Consider the following 23,549-nt stretch of genomic DNA (forward strand, 5'->3'; position numbering starts at 1 on the left):
AACATTACAGTTTGACTTGATTTCTGTCATATATCTACAAATATAATTTGAGAACATCTACACAGAGGTTTAGATGTTTTATTAAAAAAAAGTTTCATTTGACCTCACCATCACGGCGATCAGGGTTTACTTTAGTTGGACTCCTGGCCCTTGACTTTCCTTTGGCTACTATAATTGTGTTTGTAAAGCACATTTGTTATAGCAAAACAACCCAAGAAAAAAAAAAAGTTTTATTAAAAGTTCTTAGTTAATTGTTATTGACAGTGTAGTCATCATTCAGTGGTCTGATTCACTCATCTCGTTCAGTGGTTTATCTGTAAGTTTTATGATATTTATAATAGTTGTACAAACTGTTATTATTACAACCTTAAAATCTCCAGTGTTACACAGACACAAGAAACAGCTTATGCATCTCAACAATGGTGATATTCAACAGCTGCATGCTGCGAGTCATGGGTGAGTTTTGTACTCTGCATGCTGGATGCAGCTGTTGAATGTCACCATTGTTGAGATTCAAATGATGGTTCCTGATGTCTGTGTGTGTCAAATTGATGCTGTAAATTTCAAAGTTTAGTATATAAGATAAACCGTGTGGAAATAGTTCATATGTCTGTTGTAAACATTATAAAAATGAATGAACTAACCACTGCATGAAATCAGTGCATCACACCACCAATAAAAATTAACCAAAAACACTCAATCAGACTTCTTTTCTTGACTTCTTTTATTTGTTCTTTTCTTTTTTTTTTCTTTTTTGCTGTAATAGATGTGCTTCATACACACAATTACAGTAGCCAAAAAAAAAAAAAAAAAAAATCAAAGGTCCAACTACAGTAAACCCTGATCGCCATGATGGTGAGGTCAATTGAAACTTTTTTTAAATAAAACTTCTACACCTCTGTTTAGATGTTCTCAAATAATATTTGTGGATATATGACTGAAATCAAGTCAAACTGTAATGTTTTTTGTGGAGTTGTTTAATCAGAGATTTAATGTCTTCATTTATTTAAGTTAATTTTATCTTTGGCTGTGGCTGATTCTTGTGTTTTTCTTTCCTTCTGTGATTCTGCTTGTAAACAGCAGGTGTTCATCATTATTGGTCAATCATGACATAATGATCTCCTTAACTCCAACACTGTGTCAATGCTATTTGAACACTCTGTAGTGTGGAAACACATGAACACTGAGCAAGGTTTGTTTAACACTGGGAACTATTACATAAACTTTATCTGTTTCATTCACGTAAGACCGATGCATTTGAATCACATTAAGTTTAATTGATTTGTTTAAATTAAAACTATGTAATCTAAATGCATGGAAAATTTGTATGTAATTGAATTACATGAAGTTTAAGTTTAGGCTGAAACATTTGTTTGGGTGTGTTATATGCTTTTATGTTGTTTTTTTTTCCACTCAAACAACGTTAAACCGGATCTTCAGGATTCAGAAAAATAATTTAGTTTTGACTGAACTTTCACTTTCGATATTAGTGTTAACACAGACTGTAAGGTGTTTCTTTGTCATAGCCTATATTTTGAGTGCGAGGTGGTACTTTGAGAGTGAATACGTGCGTTTTGTCTTGACTTTAGCTCAGATATCGGTTATACTAGTTGTTTTTGTTCATATATATACGATGAGATCTGTGTTGTGCGTTTTTATCACTGCCATGATCGCGCTACCGCCGGCCGAATGTCTCCAGAGGACCTATTATATTGGCATAAGAGAGGAAGACTGGAATTACGCGCCGACCGGCCGGAACCTTATCAATAACCTTAGTATTGATCAAGATAAGTAAGTAATGACATTTTTTTAAAAAACACTAACAGTAAGTAATAGGTCAAATGTTACATTACTCGATTTATTTTTATAGGCTATTAGGCAACTAAAAATCAACACGTACGATTTATATATATATGGATAAAGCTTCTTGTAAGTGCATGGTGATAGGCTAACACTCTTATTAGTTAGCTGATTCTAATAACATGTATTATTATCATTATTAACCTGGAACTGTACATTAATAATATGATTTGATTGTATGGTGGATATTACCGATTATTTAATTATTACGATAAATATCTCTCCGTCTAAATCTTTTCTTTTAACAGACATGCATCGGTTTTTCTGTCAAAAAACTCTACCCGGATAGGGAGTGTTTACAAAAAGGCTTTGTACAGACAGTACACAGATGAGTCCTATTCCACAGAGATACCTAAACCTGATTGGCTCGGCTTCCTCGGACCCATTTTAAGGGCTGAGGTCGGTGATGTCATTGTGGTGCACATGAAGAACTTCGCAAGCAGACCTTATTCTCTCCACCCTCATGGAGTGTTCTATGAGAAGAATTCAGAAGGTTGGATATACATTATCTCTCTGTCAGTTCCTTTACAATTTTGTTTCTACATTAATTAAATAAATAAACTGTTATCCATGATAGAACATCTTTGTTTCTATCCACGTAACAAGTAAACAAGTAAATTTCTCTGTGGTTTCTACAAGTTTTTTGGAGTTTTCAGAATTCTTTAAGTATAGCATTACAGCGTCTATGTCCAACCTATTACTACACCATTAAAGGCCAAGTTACTAAATAGGCATTACTGTATAAACATATGTTAGTCATACTTGTGATGACAGTACTGTGATAATACTCCAATGAGTTTAGCTTCCATAAAAATCTGTGTGGACTTGAGAGATGTTTATTGATTTTTTTTATATTAAAAGAAATATAAAAATATATTATTTCCAAGATGCAGTGTGTCCCCTGATGAGTGAGTCCTAGATGTATTGCAACTGATCAAATTATAATATGACTCTTTGAGCATTAGACCTGAAAAGCTCTTTTGCTTTTACCTGAATTCATTACTGTGTATTTTAGGAGCGTTGTATCCTGATGGCACCACTGGTCGTGATAAGAGCGATGATGCGGTGGCTCCAGGTGAGAGCTACACATACACCTGGCATGTCAAACCAGAGTACGCTCCTACTGAAGCAGATGCCAGCTGTCTCACCTGGATTTACCATTCACATGGAGATGCACCAAAAGACATTGCATCAGGGCTTATAGGAGCTCTGCTCACCTGCAAACAAGGTAAAGTCCACACACAAGCCCTAATAAACTGTTGACGTGTAGAATAAATTTAGTTTACATGTGCACAGAAGACTGTACAAAATCTCACAGTACCAACTACTTCTTAGCATCAAAAACACTCCTTCCTCCTAATTCTGATTATTTTTATTCTTCTCAGTCTTTTCCTAATATTTTTCTTTTTCTTAGGCACTCTGGAGCGTTCTGATGTGGATAAAGATTTCATTTTGATGTTCAGTGTGGTGGATGAAAACTTGAGCTGGTACTTGGAGGAGAATATTGAAAAGTTCTGCTCTGATCCAGATAAAACAAAACAACTTATGTATGACGTAGATGAGGAGTTCAGAGAGTCCAACCTCATGCACTGTAAGTCTCAGGGTGTCTCAAACTTTCGCCTTATCCGTACAGATAATGAGGAATTTTCTTTTAGGGCTGCCCCCTAATAGTCAACTAACCGTTAGTCAACAAGAAGAGGCTTGGTCGTCAAAAATTGTATTTGTCGCAGGCAAATTCCACAGGAAGTGGCGAAGTTACGAAGTCCATGACGGACAGATAGTTAACAGCTGGTTTATGTGGTAATACAATACATCGGGCAGGACATCCAAACGCTTATCTTTCATTGATCTCAGATATGGCTTATCATCTGAAATACTGTATGTAAATAGTATCAACTTTACATGGCCGCTCAGTCTAATGTTAACGTAAAAAATTTGAACCATTCAAGTGTCTGTGTGGAGCTGAATAGTAGTGTGCTTACTGTATGACAGATAAAGGCGCTGGTGTGGTCACTTGCTCTTAAAATACTCCACGTCATTCTTGGTCATACTGATAATAACATCTTTCGAATCTGTAAAGACTCGTTTATTGTTTATTTGTGGGCACACACAATAACACCAAAACATTGCGCTTTTGTAAAATAATGAAAGCGAACAGGATGCAAAATATCTACTTTCAAATGAACCAATTCAAAAGGGAAACAAATATTCTCAGATTATGTAATCCATACGAAACATGCATGCAAGTGCATCCACTACTGGGGAGAGATGACCAGTCGCTGACTTTTTCTCTTAAAGGACGCTCCACTTTTTTTGAAAATAGGCTCATTTTCCAACTCCCCTAGAGTTAAACAGTTGAGTTTTACCGTTTACCGAGATGCTAACGGTCTAATCGGATTCAATGATCTATGCTAAGCTATGCTAAAAGTGTTACCGCCAGACCCGGAGATCAGCTGAATGGATTCGAAAACGGTGAAACTCAACTGTTTAACTTTAGGGGAGTTGGAAAATTAGCCCAAATTTTTTTTTTTAAAAAGTGGAGTGTTCCTTTAAGCTGAAAGCCGAAGAAACCACTAGTTTATGAATAAATTATTAAAATGTTAATGCAGTGTTCTTACTGTTTTTCCGTGACACATTCATAATCATTACTTCTGCCGGTGTGCTGTGGCACGCTTTATGTGTGCGCTTGAATGCTTATTAGGTTATGTAGGCAAAGGCTCATTATTTTGATTTAAATGGTTTATTGATAAATGTGCGTTTAGTCGAGTAATCACTTAAAATGAATGACTACTAGTAGACCAAAAAAAAATCTTTAGTCAGGGGCAGCCTTATTTATCATATAAAAAATATAAAAGGTTAACCATTTGTATTGATGTGTTTTATTCAAATATTCTGTACACTTCTATTTAAAGCAGATTACATTGCATTGTATAGCAGTTAAGTAAGTGATTAATAACAAAGAAGTGATTAATAGTAATCTAATAGTATTTTTTTTAATTTTATTAGTAGTATTGAAATTATTACATTTCACTGGATTTGGTACTTACTACTGATATTTTGGTATTATGGCACCGCTTCAGTGAATCAACTTTGTAGCTTTGATATTGGCATGGCCATGCCTTGCTGTTACAGCTACTGTAATGTCTGTAACTAAGAGTAATAGATAGTTATAAAAAATAAAATCATACATTTCCATGATGTGATTTTTAGCTGATGACACATGACTGATTTTTGCATACATTGATGGAAAGTACCTTCTTGTATCTGTTTCACTTTGGAACAAGGGCATTCAGAAATGTTTAGTTTTCCTTTTCATATCCAAAGTTCTCTACACTGTAAAAGACCATCGTGGTTATTTGTGGTTTTAGATTCTAAGAGTGAAATTGTATTATTTAAATGAATAATAGGCAGAATTATTGTTTTTCTTGTATTTATTAATATATAATTATTAAACTCATGTAATTTCATCTCCTTTATTTTTCAGTGTCATTGTTGAGTTTGTTCTTGTCTTTTCCCAACAGCAATCAATGGATATGTTTATGGAAATTTGCCTGCACTGAAGGTGTGTGTCGGACGTCCTGTGTCTTGGCATCTTTTCAGCATTGGTAATGAGGTGGACATTCATTCGGCTTATTTCCATGGACACACCCTCATGGATCGCATGCACCGCACAGATGTTCTTAGTCTGTTTCCTGCCACTTCTGTCACTGCAACAATGATCCCCAGAACAGAAGGAAAATGGTTGTTAAGTTGCCAAGTCAATGATCATGTGCAAGGTAAAAACTGATCTATTGACTTTGTGTGAAGTCTAATATTTGTTCCTAGATGTTTGGATGCACAGTTTTTGTCTCTAATCAGTGTACAATCACTTTCATTTTTGATTTGCAGCTTGGTATAGAACTCATGTTTTAAGCTTGTTGTAATTCCTACTCTGAAAAAGAAGAGTCATGATGTCATACCAAAAATTTGAATCCATAAATGTAACTTGTCAGGATAATTTCCATTATTCTAAACTGAATTCATTTCTCAGAGCTGCAACTCTGTTGTCTTTATCAGTAATTACATTCAAAGTGGTTTAAAAGGACTAATTAACTGATTAGCACTGCTTATAATGTTTTCTTTGGGTTTTCTTAAAGGAGAAGTTCACTTCCAAAACAAGATTCACATATAATTTACTCACCCCCTTGTCCTCCAAGATGTTCATGTCTTTCTTTCTTGAACTTCTGAACTTCCAAAATGCAGTTTAAATGCGGCTTCAAATGATCCCAAATGCGGTCGTAAATGATGAAGAAGGGTCTTATCTAGCGAAACGATCGGTAATTTTCATTAAAAAATAATACAATTTATATACCTTTCAATGTCAAACGCTCGTCTTGTCTTTCTCTTCCTGAACTGTTTTTGTTCCGGTTCATGACAGTTCACTGTAAAAAATTGCACTGTAAAATAACGGTAATCTACTGGCAGCTGTGGTTGCCAGCATTATACTGTTACTTTACAGCTCTCTACTGTTAATTTACAGCTCTTCATTTTTACAGTATGTTACCGTTATTATACCATGTGGTAACTCATTTTATTTTGGAAACCGATTGCTTCAAACCATTTGAGTTTTTAAAAAACTATTGTTTATATGGTGTTAGTACAATGAACTTATTTAATTTGAGTCCACTAAGAAGAAATATTTCTTAATATAAACCCACAAACACTTAAAGTGTAATAAAGAAGCAATCGACTTTTACTCAAAACTTTATAGATTGTAATTAACTAACAAAAGCACAAATTTGTGTAATAAAGTGCTTAGTAAAGAGATTGTCACTATATCAGCAATTCCACAATTACTGTCTTTAAATAAAGCAGCAAAACATCAGTGTTTGTGGCTCATTAGTGATGGGTCGTTCTTGAACGATTCGTTCATTTTGAACGAATCTTTAATGTGACTCGGGACGAACGAGTCGTCTCGGGGAGTGATTCGTTCAGTCGCGCATGCGCAACATCCTATTAGGTTCTGTACTGGAATTAGTTCACCTGTTTTAGAGTCGTTCGTTCACCTTATGGGGCTGTCACGTGATGAACGAACGACTCAAACCCGAAGACTCAAAAGATGAACTAATCAATTCTCCTTCCGGCTCAGACTGCATAGGTTAACGTTACAGGGCTGTCACGTGATGAACGAACGACTCAAACCCGAAGACTCAAAAGATGAACTAATCAATTCTCTTTCCGGCTCAGGCTGCATAGGTTAACATTACGGGGATGTCACGTGATGAACGAACGACTCAAACCCGAGGACTCGAGAGATGAACTAATCAATTCTCTTTCCGGCTCAGACTGCGTTGGTTAGCTAATTGGGCAGTCACGTGATGAACGAACAACTCAAACCCGAAAACTTGTCAGATAAGAGGCGAGGTGAGCGAATCATAGACTAAAGACCCAGGTAAACAATGAATGAATCTTTTCTGTTTCTTATAGCATTATAGTTTTGTTTTGTTTGTAGTGTGATCAACGTTTGTGTAAGCAGTAGATGTGTTAGGGAGGTAAAACGTAACATTTTAATTATATTTTGCTAAAATGAACGAAATGAACGAAATGACTCGAAAAAAGATTCGTTCATTTTGCTGAACGAGACTCAAAGGACCGAGTCGGTAAAATGATCCGAACTTCTCATCACTATGGCTCATCATTGCCTGAAGCACAAGCTCTACTCTCCAGCACAATGGTGACCCACAAAACTAAATTAAACTGACAGATCTCTCTTGTACAAAAACACATCAGTTAGGCACAATTAAATATTTACTCTCCTTACCAGTTAATGACTTTGCATAATTGTTTTTCTATGAACATTCACTAATATTTTAGTGAAAATAACTTTTATTTGCTTGGTAAATCTGACTGTTATGTTTTACAGTATATTACTGTTTTTTTCTTGAATTAACGGTGATCTACTGGCAGCTCCGGTTGCCAGCATGTTACTGTTTTTCTACAATGTGTTGCCGTAAATTAATTACAGTTTATTACTGCTAAATTACATATCATGCTGTTTTTTATTTTCCATCGTACATCTTTAACCCTTTAAAACCCACAGCAAAATCCTCAGTTTTAAATGAACACTTATAATGTGTCAACACTACAGAGTGTTTGAGTAATACTGAATTAGTGCTGAAGTTAATGAGATAATTATATGATTGTTCATGTTCTGATTGAGCATTAGTGATGAACACCAGCTGTTAACAAACAAAATTGCTGAATGAAAGAATAACACAAGAACAACTGACTTCAGCCACAGCCTTAGATGACATCAACTGAAATAAAAGAAGACATTAAATCTCTCAAGATCTGATTAAACTCCTAAAACAGCATTACCAGCTTCAATTATTACCACACTGACTTTATTTCTGTCAGACGTCTACAGAAGAGAGATGCAAAGGGTTAGATTTTTTTTTCTTTCACTACCACGGTGGAGATCAGTGTTTACTTTAGTTGAACCTTGACATTTTAAAGTTAATTTTACTTTAGTTGTTGTAACTATGTGTGTTTACAACATGCTTGTTATGAAAAAAAAAAAAAATCTAGAATTTAAACAATTTTGTAATGACACAGGTTTTATCCAGTATCTCTTCTTTTATTGAATATTGATGCTAGATTTAAAAAAAAAAAAAAAAAACTGAGCATGCAGATGTAAAAAAACACCACTCACTTAAAAAACTAACTTTGGTATCATTTAGATACACACATCAAGAATCATCGTATGAATCTGAACAATGATGAGAACAAGTCATGGGTGAGGTTTTGTAGTGTGCTGATACCCAGCATGCATTGCAGCATGAAGCTTTCGATTGTCACCATTGTTGAGATTCATATGCTGATTCTTCATGTCTCTATTTGAGTATGCATACTACAGTAGTTTTAAATTTTAACTGTTAAATCTTTATTTTCTGGTTGCTACATTACCAAAAAATCTCATGCTGTAAAACACTTGGCAAAAAAAAATAAAACAACAAATAAAGACACAAAAATAGACTCCTAATGAGTCTAACAAGACTCAGAACCTGTTTTGTAGATGACATTCATGCCCAACTAGACATAGCTGACCAGCATTGCTGTAAATGCATCATAAAAACCCAGTTACAGCGAAAATATCTGTTTAAATATCAAGAGTCAGGAGCCCAATTAAAGCAAACACTGATCTCCACAATGGTATCGTCAAACAAAACAATAAAACATCATCATCTAAACATCTCTTCATTCTCAATAAGATCTTCTATAGACATCTGACAGAAATAAAATCAGTCTGGTTAGAAATGCATTAAGTTGGTAAAGCTGTGTGTTGAGTTGTTTAAATTTTCAGTTGATTTCATCTAAGGCTGTGGCTGAAGTCAGTTATATAGTTCTTGTGTTTGTCTTGTTTCTCTTTCAATCAGTGATTCTGCTCATTAACAGCAGCTGTTCGTCAGTGTCTGAAGTCACTCATTAGTTTTCATTATCTCTGTAAGGTGGACTATATTAGTAAACTCATGTAGGGAATAGTGAATGAGGGTGTAGAGTTTGATTTTAAACACAGTCTCTGAGTGTCGATTTTGAACGCTGTTAATTCACGATACATAGCAGCAGGCTACTTTTTCGAAAATGACAAATAATACCCAGAATGCACTGTTTTAATGGAAAACAGCGTTTTACTGTCAAAATTTGGCCGCTTTTTTACAGCGATTTTTAACAGTGTAGTGTATGTTGAAAAACTCCCATCTCATGTTCTCCCTGAACTTCAAAATCATCCTATATCACTGTTTTACCTTTTTTGTTAAGGGTGTTTGATCTTCTTTGCATGTTTTTTTTTTTTTTTTTTTTTTTTTTTTTTTTGGTCATTGAACTTTTTTCTTTTGGACTTATATTCCCCACACAACATTAAATTCACAAATACAAAAATCTATATATATATATATATATATATATAATATAAATACAAACAAATCATAATAATAAAATAATAATAATAATAATAATAAAACAACAACTGAAAAATAATAATAATTATTTGTTATAAAAATACAACAGATAGCCAAAATGATTTTGAAATGATTTTTGAAGTTGAGGGAGAAAATATGATTGGAGTTTTTCAACATACCCTAACTGTCTTGAGCCAGAATACACAGAGTTCAGGGAGAGAAAGACAAGACGAGCGTTTGAGATTGAAAAGTATTTAAATTGTATTTTTTAATGAAAATAACTGACTGTTTTGCTAGATAAGACCCTTCTTCCTCGGCTGGGATCATTTACAACTGCATTGTTCAAAATCGGGGGACCATATCAGCCCATTATATGGAGAAAAATGCTGAAATGTTTTCCTCAAAAAAGATCATTTCTTTTCGATTGAAGAAAGAAAGACATGAACATCTTGGATGACAAGGGGATGAGTACATTATCTGTGAATCTTTGTTCTGAAAGTGGACTTCTCCTTTAAACTTGAGTTTGCTTTTCTTGAATTTACTTAGGTGAAGCAACATTATGATTTCAAGATATCTGAATCTCTCTCTGTTCTTGTGAGCAGCAGGTATGCAGAGTTTCTATGAGGTCTCGGCCTGTGGGTCCTCAGCCTCTCCAACAGAGACCCCTGGCAAGGAGAGGCATTTCTACATCGCTGCTGAGGAGATGATTTGGGACTACGCCCCATCGGGGATGAACTACATGACAAATGAAAATCTGATTAAACCAGACAGGTAAAACTCAGATTTGGAGAATTTTTAATACATGATTGAGTAACTCAAGACCCACTAGAAGTGCTAATTTGAAATTGCTGAGACATTCTGAAAGCCCTTATGGTGGTGCTCAGACTCTTTGCTTATAATGTTATTGAATACATTTAGATTGGATAAACTTTTGCCACTATTCATTAGTACACAGACAATGTCTGAAAACAGAAAGAAGCAGTAAAACAATTATAAATATATAAAAATTTAAAGATAAATGAGGGGGAAAAAAAGTTTATTTATTTAGAGTTGATGTAATTAATGTAATTATCACATACAATGTGATTGGGTCTGGTATTATCTCTTATTTATACTTTAAATTTACTTTTATTTTCTTATTTATAATATGGATGTTAATGTTGTCATTGTATTGGAGTTAACATGTTAATGTGTTTCTTTTCCTGCAGTGACTCTGAATCGTACTTTAGTCGTGATGGTGGTAAACTGGGTGGAAAATACCTGAAGGCCAGATACATTTCATACACTGACGATACATTTGCTACCAAAACACATATTGCGGGCTCAGATGAGCATCTTGGAATTCTGGGTAAAATCCTCAGTTGTGTCTTATGTTTATGAGCACGGATATGTCTTTGATAATATTTGAATATTTGGCCATGCAAATGTCAAAATGAGGAAAGAAAAGGAGTTGCAAATTTTTTTTTTTTTTTTCCTGTGTCAACATTAAAGTTCCTGAAAAGAAGTGTGGTAATATAAAAATACATACATGAATGGTTTTCATTTTCATTCATGTAGTTTAAATGAAAGATTTTATCTGCACTCTCTCACCAGGTCCCATCATCAGAGCAGAGACTGGTGATGTTATCATTGTGACATTCCTTAACAGAGCTACACGTGACTACAGCATTCAGCCACATGGTTTACATTATGAGAAGGCCTATGAAGGAGCGAAGTATCAGGATGGCAAGTCATATACAACTACATGTGTACACATAGATATACTAATAGACCTTTACAGGTTAGGGTTAAACTAAACTCACAAGGCAGTGAGCCAGATTTGGGCATTCAGTTTAAAGTCATAAAAAAAAATTTTTTTGTCTTGTCTCCTCCACAGGTACTCAGAAAGCTGGTGCCTCTGTGGCTCCTGGTGAAAAGTTTGTCTATCGTTGGAGAGTACTTGAAGGTCCCTCCAGCAGTGATCCTGCTTGTCTTTCATACTTGTACTATTCTGCTGTTGATCCTGTTCGGGACACTAACTCGGGTTTATTTGGGCCCATACAAGTGTGCAAGAAAGGTGTTCTTGATGGAAGTGGCCATCAGGTAACAAACGCACAAATACCTAAACAGACAATATGGTACAAAATTTCCACAAATAACGATTGTTCTTTCTCTTCTTAAAAGGTTGCTTGACTGTATGGACATTAAAATTTGTTTTAATGCTGTTTTATAAAATGGGTTTGTAAATCTGGCCTAAATCAAACAGTCACTCAGTTGGGAATAGTACATTTAGGACGGATTGTCAGTTTGTAGTTATTAATAATGTAATAATTGTAATTATTAACATGTATTTCCATAAATTAAAGAAAAATAGTCAATTTTTTTTTACAGTAATTTAAGGGTTGCTGAAGAATTCAACACTGCATGAATGAATATAATGGCTCATTCTTTTTGTGTGTGCTGTTTTTCCATGTTGTGGGTGTGTCTCTTAAGCATGCCAACAAAATTCAGCATGAGTTTTTTCTGCTGTTCTCCGTGATGGATGAGAATGAAAGCTGGTATCTGGAAAAGAACATTGAAGAGTTTGGCAGCAGTGATTCAGATCCAGCTAATGAAGAGTTTCAGGAGAGCAATAAGATGCACGGTATGTGTTTGTGTGTTTTAATCACACAATAATGTGCATTTACATCCCCACTTTGTAAATACACAAATTTATGGTTTGATCACATTCTAATTAGGTATGTTTGTGTTCTTTCTCAGCGGTGAACGGCTACATGTATGGAAACCTGCCTGGTCTGGACTTGTGTAACGGGGAACACACTATGTGGCACATACTTGGTTTGGGCACTGAGGTGGATATCCACGGGGTCTATTTCGAGGGTAACACGTTTCAACGAGACGGGATGAACCGTGACACTCTCAGTGTTTTCCCACATACCACAGTGACTGTTAGCATGACCCCCCGACAATAATGGTAAGTCTCAGCGCTTTTACACCACGTAAATGTAGACGCTAAATGTAGGTGCGTATCCTGTAAACTCAAGCAATGTAAGATATGACTGGCTTTGACATGTTAATTGTAATGCTTTTACTAAAAATGATTTTCAATGTTGTGCTGGATCCTAACCCAAGGATCTCCCAGAATATTCAGGAAAAGTTATTTTTCTGATGATACAGATCAGTGGTCTCAAACTCAATTCCTTGAGGGCCGCAGCTCTGCACAGTTTAGCTCCAACCAGCTTAATAGTTTCTAGTAATCCTGAAGACCTTGATTAGTTGGATCAGGTGTGTTTGATTAGGGTTGGAGCAAAACTGTGCAGAGCTGTGGCCCTCCAGGAATTGAGTTTGAGACCAATGATATAGATAGATAGCACAAAACTTAATATAATAACAGCAACAATACTGGTGGAAAAAAATGGAAGTGACTTAAATATATGCATGCATACTTGGTAATTTGATGTTAATAAAATTCTGGACCTGCAACACTGTTGCCAATTAGTACATGATGAAAATTCCAAAAATTCAAGTGACCCTATTTTCAAGTAGCTAAATATAATATACACTGAATATTAATTGCTTTAACGCAAAGGCGACAGTGTTTGGAACAGAAACTCTTATCGGGTGATAGCAGTGACAGTGGACAGTGGACATGGGTGAGATCATTGAGGCAGGGGTTGTAGTCTGACCAGCAAGTTGAAAATACATGGGGGTAGAACTGCAGTATAGCAATCAGTAAAGAGTGGTTAATTATTTAGTGTTTGCACAAGAATCCTGCTAGTCATTTAGGTCTGCTTTGCAATCCTAGCTGGTCCTGGCATGATGTGTTATGGCCTTAGCTGGAAATAGGGGCTCTGCATCAAGCGATTGTTTGTATAGATCTGTGTAGGTGTTTGCTGACCATAAAGGTGGTAATTGTGGTATTTGCTGAGGTTGTAAATCCAACATCTGGCCAGGATTCAGACTGACTATAATGATTTTAATTAGCTTGTTCAGGTGTGTTTGATTAGGGTTGGAGCTAAATTCTGCAGGAAAGTGGACCTTGAGAGTCAGAGTTGAGAACTCCTGTAATAGGTCATGTTACAAGCAGTAAAAACAGCTAACCAGCTATTTATAAACATTAGACCTAAAATATCATAATATTAATCCAAGTACTTACCATTCAGGATGTATACCGTTCTGAACATTCAGTTCAATTATTTTTGGTCATCCAGAATATTTCCTGACATCAATTCAACATGTCTTCACTGAACCAGCTACATTACTAGACTCTGTCAAATCCTGTTAAGGTGTTCTAACGCCTTAAAGGGGTCATCGGATGCTAAGTTCACTTTTTCATGTTGTTTGAACATTAATGTGTGTTGTCAGTGTATGTACAAAGCTACCCTATAATGATAAAAATCCATGGAGTGGTTTTTAATTAATCTGTAAAAATAATATCCCCTTTTTCAAATCGAGCCGTTCTCAGATGCCTGTCGTTGTGGCGTCACACTTGACATGAGCTCTTACCTTAGATCAGCTGTCACAGTCTGCCCTCTTTGTTTTGATGCCAGAGCAGGGATGTAAGTTAGACAAGAATATCTCAGATTGAGCGATTGAGGTGTTGTGTTGCTGGATGTAATAATGAACATAGTGGTCGTCTTTGCTCCGCTCCTTATTTACTCCCGACATCTGAGCCGCTGAAGATGCAGTAGATTACATTTGTTTGTAAAGGGTTTGCACCTCCTGATCTACATATATCCGTCTATGTTCGTGCAAATCATTCGTGATCCAGCTTCACTTACAGCAGAAGTGAGTATAAGGGTTTTTTTATGAATCTTTGTGATTGTCTTTACTAATTGTAGCAAATTTAGCTCAAAGGGAAATGTATATAAATAATTACAATTAATTATGATTAATTACAATTACTTATATCAGCTGCCAGTAGTAACTGTAGCAGAATCAATTTTCCATCAACTAATCTGTTCGCTCAGCGAACATTCAGTATAATCTTTATATCAACTCTAAGAAATTATATTTTCTTGGCCACAGAAAATAACTTTCTTAAAGTACCATTGCATTAGAGCATGTAGCTCGAATCGGAATCGTAAAGGGACATTAATTTGCAAGGCAGAATCAGAATCAAAACTCATGTAATATGTGCATAACAGTTTATTAACGAAGGACTAACACATAACTAATCTAAACAAACAAACATGAAATCACTCATACATGGGGGAATGGTCAGTGAGAAGCAGTTAGAGAGAGAGAGAAGGAAATGAAGCTATGAAAAAAAGTCAGTTAACCACCTGCTGTGAAACCATCAGTGCTGTCTACAGCTTATACTAAACCTCTGTATGTTTAGTTAAGTGTACGATACTTGCATTGCCTTGGTCGTCGAACAAGTGTCCAAATGCAGTCTCTGAAAGTCTTGGTGGTTTGAAGCAGTGGTGGTTTTGGAATTGCAATCACGTTCTTCCGGGTCTGAAGAGTGATGAATTCCAAAGATGTCCTGACTCGTTGGTGACTGGGAGTTTCTTCCCATGTGAAAAGTGAAGAAGAACCAAGAGCTGAGAGGGACCCAGCTGAAGTCCTGTGATCTTTGAGGAATGGAAAGACAAGGCCGCAAGGCCTGGCGCACGCTTAGGGAAGTCCTGAAGAGTTCTAGCTCATCTTCTTAGGTTCTCCAAGAACCACTGACTGACTGAGGCGAGTCATGAAGATGAATTCCAGGGTTAGGTCGAACTGTCTGGCTCTTTGTGGTCGAGAGCCACGGCTCTGTATGTTGGGCCTGTCGGGCCCGCCGGGCACGCCCTGTGCCGGCTCCGGCTCCCCGTGGGTTCCTCCACACGGGCAGCAATCGGACGATGTTGCAGACGAGTGAGAAAGTGAAGAAGAGAGAGAAGAGAGAGGGGTCGATGCCTTTAAACTCTCTGGAGGCTGTACCTCCAGGAGGTCCATGAACCAATGGTAACTTTCACCTTTGGAGAGAAAGTTTACGACTCTTTGTCTGTGAGCATGGTAATTTGCATATGTAATTCGATTGGGTGTTGATGCAAAAACTACTAAGGTTTCTTAAAACACTAACATGTTGCAAAGGTATCAACATCTAATTTACACCATCTTTTAGATCATTAAAATACGAACTCAAAGAGTCCAAGCATGACATAGGTGGGTTATACTACTAGTCATCTATCATAATACATGCATAAAACAGTAGAAAGACAAATACAAATACAACAGACAAAATTAAAATACATTGCAGTGATACTGTACACAATAACCTGGGCTATGTGTGATAGGAAGGTCAAAGAAAGGTTCGTCTGTGAATGAATAGGAAGGAGTCTATCTCTATAGGCATTGTGTCTTTCCTATGGCAAATGTAGCATGGGCAGATGTGCATTCCTTGAAGCAATAAAACCTGTGGTATCAGATCGTTGTCCTGGCAACTGAGCCCTTTTGGGGTGTTAGTTGCTTTGGGGGGGTTTGTCTCCAGAGCTCCAGCATGTAGCTGGCCTGTTGTGTTTAAAGACTATTTGTTAAATGTAACAATTAATGTATGTCTGATTGGTCCAGACGCTACATAATAATGTGCTAGTTAGCAAGTTTAGCAGCTAAATGCGGCTAAAGTAAATAAATTCGTCACATCACAGAGAGGAGAGAGGGGCGGGGTGAGCAGAGCTCATTAACATTTAAGGCAGCCTCGACCAGAATAAGATGATTTTTGCAGAGCTGATTTTGACAAGGTAAAAAGGATGTTGTTTTACACAACTAATGAGAATTTTTAACCAAAGTATATTATAGACTTTTCATTAAGACCTTGATTTAAGAATCATATCAACTTGTGGAAAATGGGCATCCGATGACCCCTTTAAGTTGTTGTTTTGTTAAAAAATTAAAATATTTAAACAGAATACAGGATATATCATTCTTTTGACAGTAAATATATTTACTCATTGGTATACTCTCCTACCTCAGGCCAGTTTGAGCTGAGCTGTCTTACGGGTGATCACTACCAAGCTGGCATGCGTCAACATTATGAAGTCAAGTCCTGTTCAGCAAAGACTCCTGCAGCAGAACATTTCAGCTCCACAGTACGGTACTACATAGCAGCAGAGGAAGTTGAGTGGAATTATGCCCCAGACCGAACATGGGAATTAGAGAAACACAAAACTACACCAGATGAAAGGTATACACACAAACTTATAAGCATATGTGTGCACACACTCTTAAGTCAAGTTGTAAAATGTAAGGATGTGGGGGGGCAGGTTTGGGTTAGAGTTAACACTTCAACTGAGAAGAGTCAAGTCTCGTACTTGAGACCCTCTATTTCACACAAGGCAAGCTACACAGTTTACTGTTATTTTAAGATTACTAGAATGTGTACACGTTTTCTTTTTTCTTTCCTGCTTTACTCAGCCCTGGAAATGTTTACCTCAAACGATCACAAAATCGGATTGGTGCTAAATATAAGAAGGTGGTGTTTCGTGAATACACAGATGAATCCTTTACCAAAAGGAAACCCAGGAGTCCAGAGGAAGAACACTTGGAAATAATGGGTATGGCACTTATGACTTTGAAAACACCTTTTTCCCCTGAAAACACTCCTTAAGATTTAGTTAAATTTTGTAATTCTGTAGCTCTCAATTTCAAACCTGCTTCTCAATAATCATACATACATACAAGAGTTAAAATAGTAGCAATACTGTGAAGCATCACACATTTATAGGTGAGTGTTACATGAAGAATCACTATTAATGAAGCAGGTCTCTTTGTTTTAGCTCTTTACCTTTGCTTTTTGTGATTCTGTAGTGACTCTCATTTTATCTGCAGGACCCATCATTAGAGCTGAGGTTGGTGAGAGGATCCAAGTTGTGTTTAAAAATAAAGCCAGCATGACTTATTCTATTCATGCCCATGGAGTGAAGACCAGTAAAACCCATCAAAATGGTGTTCAGCCAGGTTTGCTATCACACACATTTATTTATTTATTTATGTGGACAGGAATGATTGTATTGGATACTTACAAGCATACATCTCTGTGTATATGTGTTATGTGTGTTATAGGTGATATGCTGACTTACAGCTGGACCATTCCAGCACGATCAGGTCCGGGTCCCAACGATCCAAACTGTATAACGTATGCCTACTACTCCTCTGTCAGCTTAGTTGAGGTATAAAGATGAAAGCAATAAGTAAAGTTGATAATGTGAGTTTTTACAGTATAACTGTAGATTAACAGCTCTACTATGTAAATGTTTTTCAGGATTTGATGAGCGGTTTGGTGGGTCCACTGATAGTGTGCCGCAAAAACACCCTGAACACCAACAGACATAGAAAAGACACTGATAAAGAATTTGCCCTCCTTTTTATGGTGTTTGATGAGAATATGTCTCATTACCTGGATGAAAACATAAAAACGTACCTCAACACAGACCTAAAAGATTTTAAGAAATATGATGGGGACTTTATGGAGAGCAACAAAATGCATGGTAATTATGTGTGTGTCAATGTCTGTGTTACAAGTTTACTGGAGAAAAACATGGTGTCTTCAGTTTGCCTTTTTTTAAGAACTTAAAACTCTCTTTTTCTTCCACAGGTATTAACGGGAAGTTGTATGCTAACCTCCATGGGTTAAATATGACAGAGAATGACAAGACTGAGTGGTATTTGATAGGACTGGGGAATGAAGTGGACATGCACACTGTTCATTTCCATGCTCAGAGCTTCATTTACAGAGTATTTACATAAACACACCAGGGCAGATCAAAAGAGGGTGGCATGAGGACAATGAGGGGTGTCAACATCAAAACAAGTGTCAATGTGTATTTCTTGTTCATTTATGGCCTGACATACACATTATCATGTCCGTAAATGTGTGAATCAGTTGCTTTTCTATAGAGGAAGCTCAAAGCAATTATTTTACTTATTTACTTTACTTACATTTTTTTAATCAGTTGATTGACTGTTTATTTATTTCTTTTATTTTATTTTGTTTATAAATTAGTCACTAGTCATGCTGCATGTATGTTCAACTTTTCTTGAATTATTTTGCTGTACTTAGTTTTTTTTGTCAGATCAGATTTAAGCACTGCTAATGAAAGCAGACTAGGAAACACTGCTTACATTTTCATGTTATATTTTAGGATACTAAAAGCTAGGACAGTTTCACCCCATGCCCCCATGCCACTCCATGCCACCCTGCTCCTGAAACACATTAATGAATAAATACAGTTTGAGTGTTAAAATGTCTCTCAAACACTCTCATTTTCTCTCCACAGACAGATCATCCTCATCGTGCTGGTGTATACGGCCTGTTCCCAGGAACATTTCAGACCATAGAAATGACTGCAGGAAGTCCTGGACAGTGGCTGCTTCACTGCCATGTGACCGACCACATCTATGCGGGCATGGAGACACTTGTCACTGTTCATCCTAAAGGTTAGTGGTTTAAAAGTTTTCAAAAAGGCCTGCAAAGCTCCTAGCCTAGAGAGAGCCTTTAAGGTTAGCATAAGGATGCTTTCACACTAGAATTTATGATGTGAACCAGAGTTCCCGACCCTGTTTGCCTTTGTCAAATCATTCTTCCAAACTCAGACATACATTAGTCCAATTTTGCTCCTAGAGGGTCAATGTCTAGCAGAATTGCACTTCAGCTTGCTTCAACATCTGCATGGAAGTTTCTAAAAATCCTGATGACCTTGGTGAGATGGTTCAGGTTGAACACCCCATACTATTGAACCATACCCAAGTCTACTTGAAAAAGTAGTCCATTGCGGTTCATTGTTGGTATGAACAAGGGCTGCACATTTATATTAATTTGATTAATTAAACTTATAAATGGGGGAGGAAAACTAAACCATAATGAAGCTTATATGTCATATAGCCTATTCCGTGCTCAAGTGCACGCTTAATGCTCACCAGCAAAAGAACTGACAACATGTTGGGAAAAATAGCAAGGACATATTTTGATTAATTATTAATAAGCTACTGTACTGTGATTAATAAGATATTGTTTTCAGTAGATACGTTTCTCACACCATAGGCAAGTGGCCTGTACTTTGAGTTTTGGTTCATTTTTGTGGAGCACTCCAGTTCTTGGAGAACCAAGCGACAAAGTGCGTCTTGTTTTTTTTTTTCTTTATATTACAAAAGCACAACGTTTTGTTGATATTGTGAGTGTACAATAATAAAAGTAGACCCCTGACAGTTTCAAATGATGTATTAGGGGAGCGTGGGGCACAAACTAATGCAGGGTTAGTTGCAACATGTGGTTTAAATATTTCCACACATTCTAGCATAACCAAATTTTCGGTATTTACTAGTTGACATATCAACACTATAAAGAGAAAAAATTGTGGCCAAATTCAAATATATTTTGAAGATATCGCTAAATATTTATTTTACCGTAGTAAAAGTACATTTCTAGTTGAAGTGAATTTTTCATCTCAGTATTTGGTATTCATTTAAGAGACCAATTATCAATTCATAAAAAACACCATTATTTTATTTGAAAAAGGTAATTTTTTTTTATTGACAAAATATTTGTTTGTTTTGTATATATTTTTCATTAGATCAGATAACATTTTAAGCTGTCATATGGTCATGTTACAACGTACCCCTCACATGTTACAATGTACTACACCTCTGGGGCATGTTGTCACATTTCACTTCCTTTCTTTTGAGGTAAAGAAAAATGTATACACTGTAATTATGAAACAAAGCAACATTTTGCAAATTTTTGCACACATGCAAAATTAATTGTTGTAAAAAAAAAGTGACTGGCATTAAAAACTATTTGCAAATAATATTCAGTGTTTGAACAGTCATGGAAAATCTGGGAAAAAAAGTTTTGAAAAAGTTTCACAAATGTCTGCATAGAATTATGTTTAATCAGGTGCTGAAATTTGGTGTGGGGTTGCTCATATATGGCATAGTTCATATAGGTTTACTCATTCCCGCAGAATTCGGGTTTAAAATGAGGTCAATTACTGGACACACTTGGTGTAGGTTAAATGAGTCCATAAATCCACACAGACTGTGACAGATTAAATCAGTCATCAGTGCTGCACGCTGTAATACAAGACTGTCGTTTGCGTTTCGGGAGGTTGACAGAAAAATTACAAAAATGTAGCATTTGCACATCTTTTTTAAGGTACTCGGGTACTCCAAAGGCAGCCAACCCAGCAAACACTAACCTCCTGTGACTGAATAACCTTTGTAACTTTTATCTGTTTTTAATTTAAAGTTTACTCATTTGTGTGTATTTTTGTACCTGAATACTACTGTTAGACTGAAACTTTTCCAAAACGAAATTCAGGTCCTGAGTTTAACTGATAATATTGGTTAAACAAATTACAATATTCAGTGATGTGATGGTATGTTCCCTGCATGGAGTAACATCTGGCACAGTTGCAGCTTGTACTTATTAATAATTAAAACAAATAAAAAGCAAACAAATAGTATTAATAATCATTCATTTTAGTTAACATATGCAATGACATATTTGAACAGATTTTTATTCTAATTGTAAAAATAACAAGTCATGAATATTGTCTCAAAAGTCATATTGGTGAAAATGTGTACGAACCCTGAATATTATTTCTCTATTTTAGTCACATGGCATCAGTTAATGGAAACGCTGTCATTACAGATAGTTTTTTTTATTGACATTTATAAAATATCACAGTTTTGTGCAAATCTACAGCTTGAGTATTTTAAGCTGTGTTTTTCTGACTCTCATATGATGAGAGGAAAAGTGTCAGCTAACCAGTCACAGTGGAAGATGGACGGGACAAATTCCACATGACCAACCACCACATCGCACTTCTTCATAACCTTGTTTTATTTACAGCAGTCTTGTGATATTTAAACAATCACATGTTCCATTTTTTTTTTTTTTTTGGTAACATTATATAGAAAGTAATATTTGAATATTGAATATCTGAATATTTTGTTGATTATCACCATTGTTGAGGCACCTTTTTTTTTTTTTTTTTTTTACAGTGCATCCTAAAATCATTGTCATGACAGATTACCATATACTGTAGATGTACGTGTGATAAGAGATGGTACTAGAGAGATGATACTTTCAATCCGATGCTCATTTCAGCCGGGTGACCAGTTCTAGTAAGAGTCCTGGTTGTACCGAATTTATTCCGTTTAAGAATTATATTATTATAAGAGTTATAATACAACAGAATATTGTATGTAGCCTTCCAAAGATTTGTGCCTCACAATCCTGTTTCTGAACTCTGCAGGTAGTTCTTTTGATGTCTTGATTTTTGTTCTGATATGCATTTTCAGCTGTTATACCAAGGATGTTCAATCCTGCTCCTAAGGGCTACTATTCTTAGCTATTAGTTAGTCCAACTCCAATTAAACACACCTGAACCAGCTAATCAAGGTCTTCAGGATTACTGGAAAGTTCTAGACAAGTTCAGTGAATTGAATTTGCCACAGGTCCAATCAAAATGCAGAAACATCTAAAAACTAATAATGGATTGCACCTGAGCTAAACTCTGCTTTGCCTTTCAGCAGAGGAGTCTAAACTCGGTCCTGAAGGGCGACTGTCCTGCAGAGTTAATTAAACACACCCGAAACCAGCTAACAAGCTCTTATAGGCATAAATTTCAGGCAGGTGTGTGGAGGCACGTTGTAGCTGAACTCTGCAGGACAGTATTGAGTTTGGATACTCTGTCCCATGTGGTCCATTTAATCTTTCATGTTAACTTCAATTTTCGAAAGTGCTGGTATTCGTTACTTGGCTGAAGGTGTCTCCGTCTATTTATTTTAATTTTTGTGTCCCTTATTGGAATACTTTACATTTGTATTACATACATTCAAACATATACAAATAAAATAATACATATATTAAAGAGAGAGGATACCAAGAAATTAAGTTTAAATCATTATTTTTTCACCATGGTCCTTCTATAGGGCTATGGCCTACTTTTGATAAATGAAGATTAATAAAGACAACATGACACCTATAAAATCATGCATGTACTTTCTTTTTGAGCTCTCTGTTGTGTTAATAATAATCTCTTTCACCTAGGGATATTATTATGCCTTTACTTTTTAGTGTAAACAGTAGAGTGGATGAATGACTAAACTAGATAAAATGAGTGTCAGTAGATTTATAGGAATTTATATGCATTCTGTTATTTGTGTTCATCAGGGTCATCAAGCGGTGATGGGAGAAGTCCAGACAGTGGTAAATAAACATTTATATTCACTGCATGGTTTGTGGTGTTAGAATTTCATGTGATGTTCAAATACAACGTTAAAACTGCTTTTACAAATGTTGTCCTGTGTTTGTTCCCCCCAGTTTTCAGACATTTTGGAAGCCTGTCTACTGTGATGTCATGTCTCTTTGGATTGGTTCTATTACACTTTATATCAGACTGAAAAAAGATCAAAATGACCATGAGCCCAACAGAATGGATATTTATTGCTGTGACACTGATGCTCACTACTTCCTCATCTGGTGTTCTCACTGTATAGCTGTTAGGAAAACCTCTCTACTTTTGAGAGAAACCATTATAGAATACATCTGCAAGCAGCGATGACGGGCCCAAGCCCCAGTGCCTTCATGGAAGACAGTCCACAGCGGGCACGTGCATTTTAAAGTCAGTCTGGCTGTTGAGTTACAGCAGTGAAAGTGTTACTGTAGAATAATAATGAGTGTGAAACAGTTACACACACAGAGAAAGAGAAAGATATGTAAAACTTTTAAATTATCTATAAAATTTTTGAAAGATCTATAAGCATTTGTAAAATAATTGTATAAAACTA

The 23,549-nt window shown here is 36.0% G+C and overlaps 1 protein-coding gene across 1 annotated transcript; it reads left to right on the forward strand.

Annotated features, from left to right (window-relative positions):
* The first annotated feature begins 1,496 nt into the window (after positions 1-1,496).
* LOC127177194 (ferroxidase HEPHL1) lies at positions 1,497-23,543 on the forward strand. The gene is made up of 20 exons (XM_051129325.1): positions 1,497-1,791; positions 2,109-2,353; positions 2,876-3,088; positions 3,275-3,451; positions 5,382-5,636; positions 10,400-10,568; positions 11,006-11,145; positions 11,391-11,522; positions 11,674-11,879; positions 12,270-12,420; positions 12,537-12,744; positions 16,726-16,941; positions 17,172-17,311; positions 17,586-17,714; positions 17,820-17,926; positions 18,019-18,244; positions 18,352-18,491; positions 19,034-19,193; positions 22,933-22,968; positions 23,083-23,543. The coding sequence occupies exons 1-20, from the start codon at positions 1,634-1,636 to the stop codon at positions 23,160-23,162; spliced, it is 3,288 nt and encodes a 1,095-aa protein (XP_050985282.1). The 5' UTR covers positions 1,497-1,633; the 3' UTR covers positions 23,163-23,543.
* The last annotated feature ends 6 nt before the right edge of the window (positions 23,544-23,549 follow it).

This window comes from Labeo rohita, chromosome 15 (assembly GCF_022985175.1).
Source record: "Labeo rohita strain BAU-BD-2019 chromosome 15, IGBB_LRoh.1.0, whole genome shotgun sequence".
Taxonomy (NCBI): domain Eukaryota; kingdom Metazoa; phylum Chordata; class Actinopteri; order Cypriniformes; family Cyprinidae; genus Labeo; species Labeo rohita.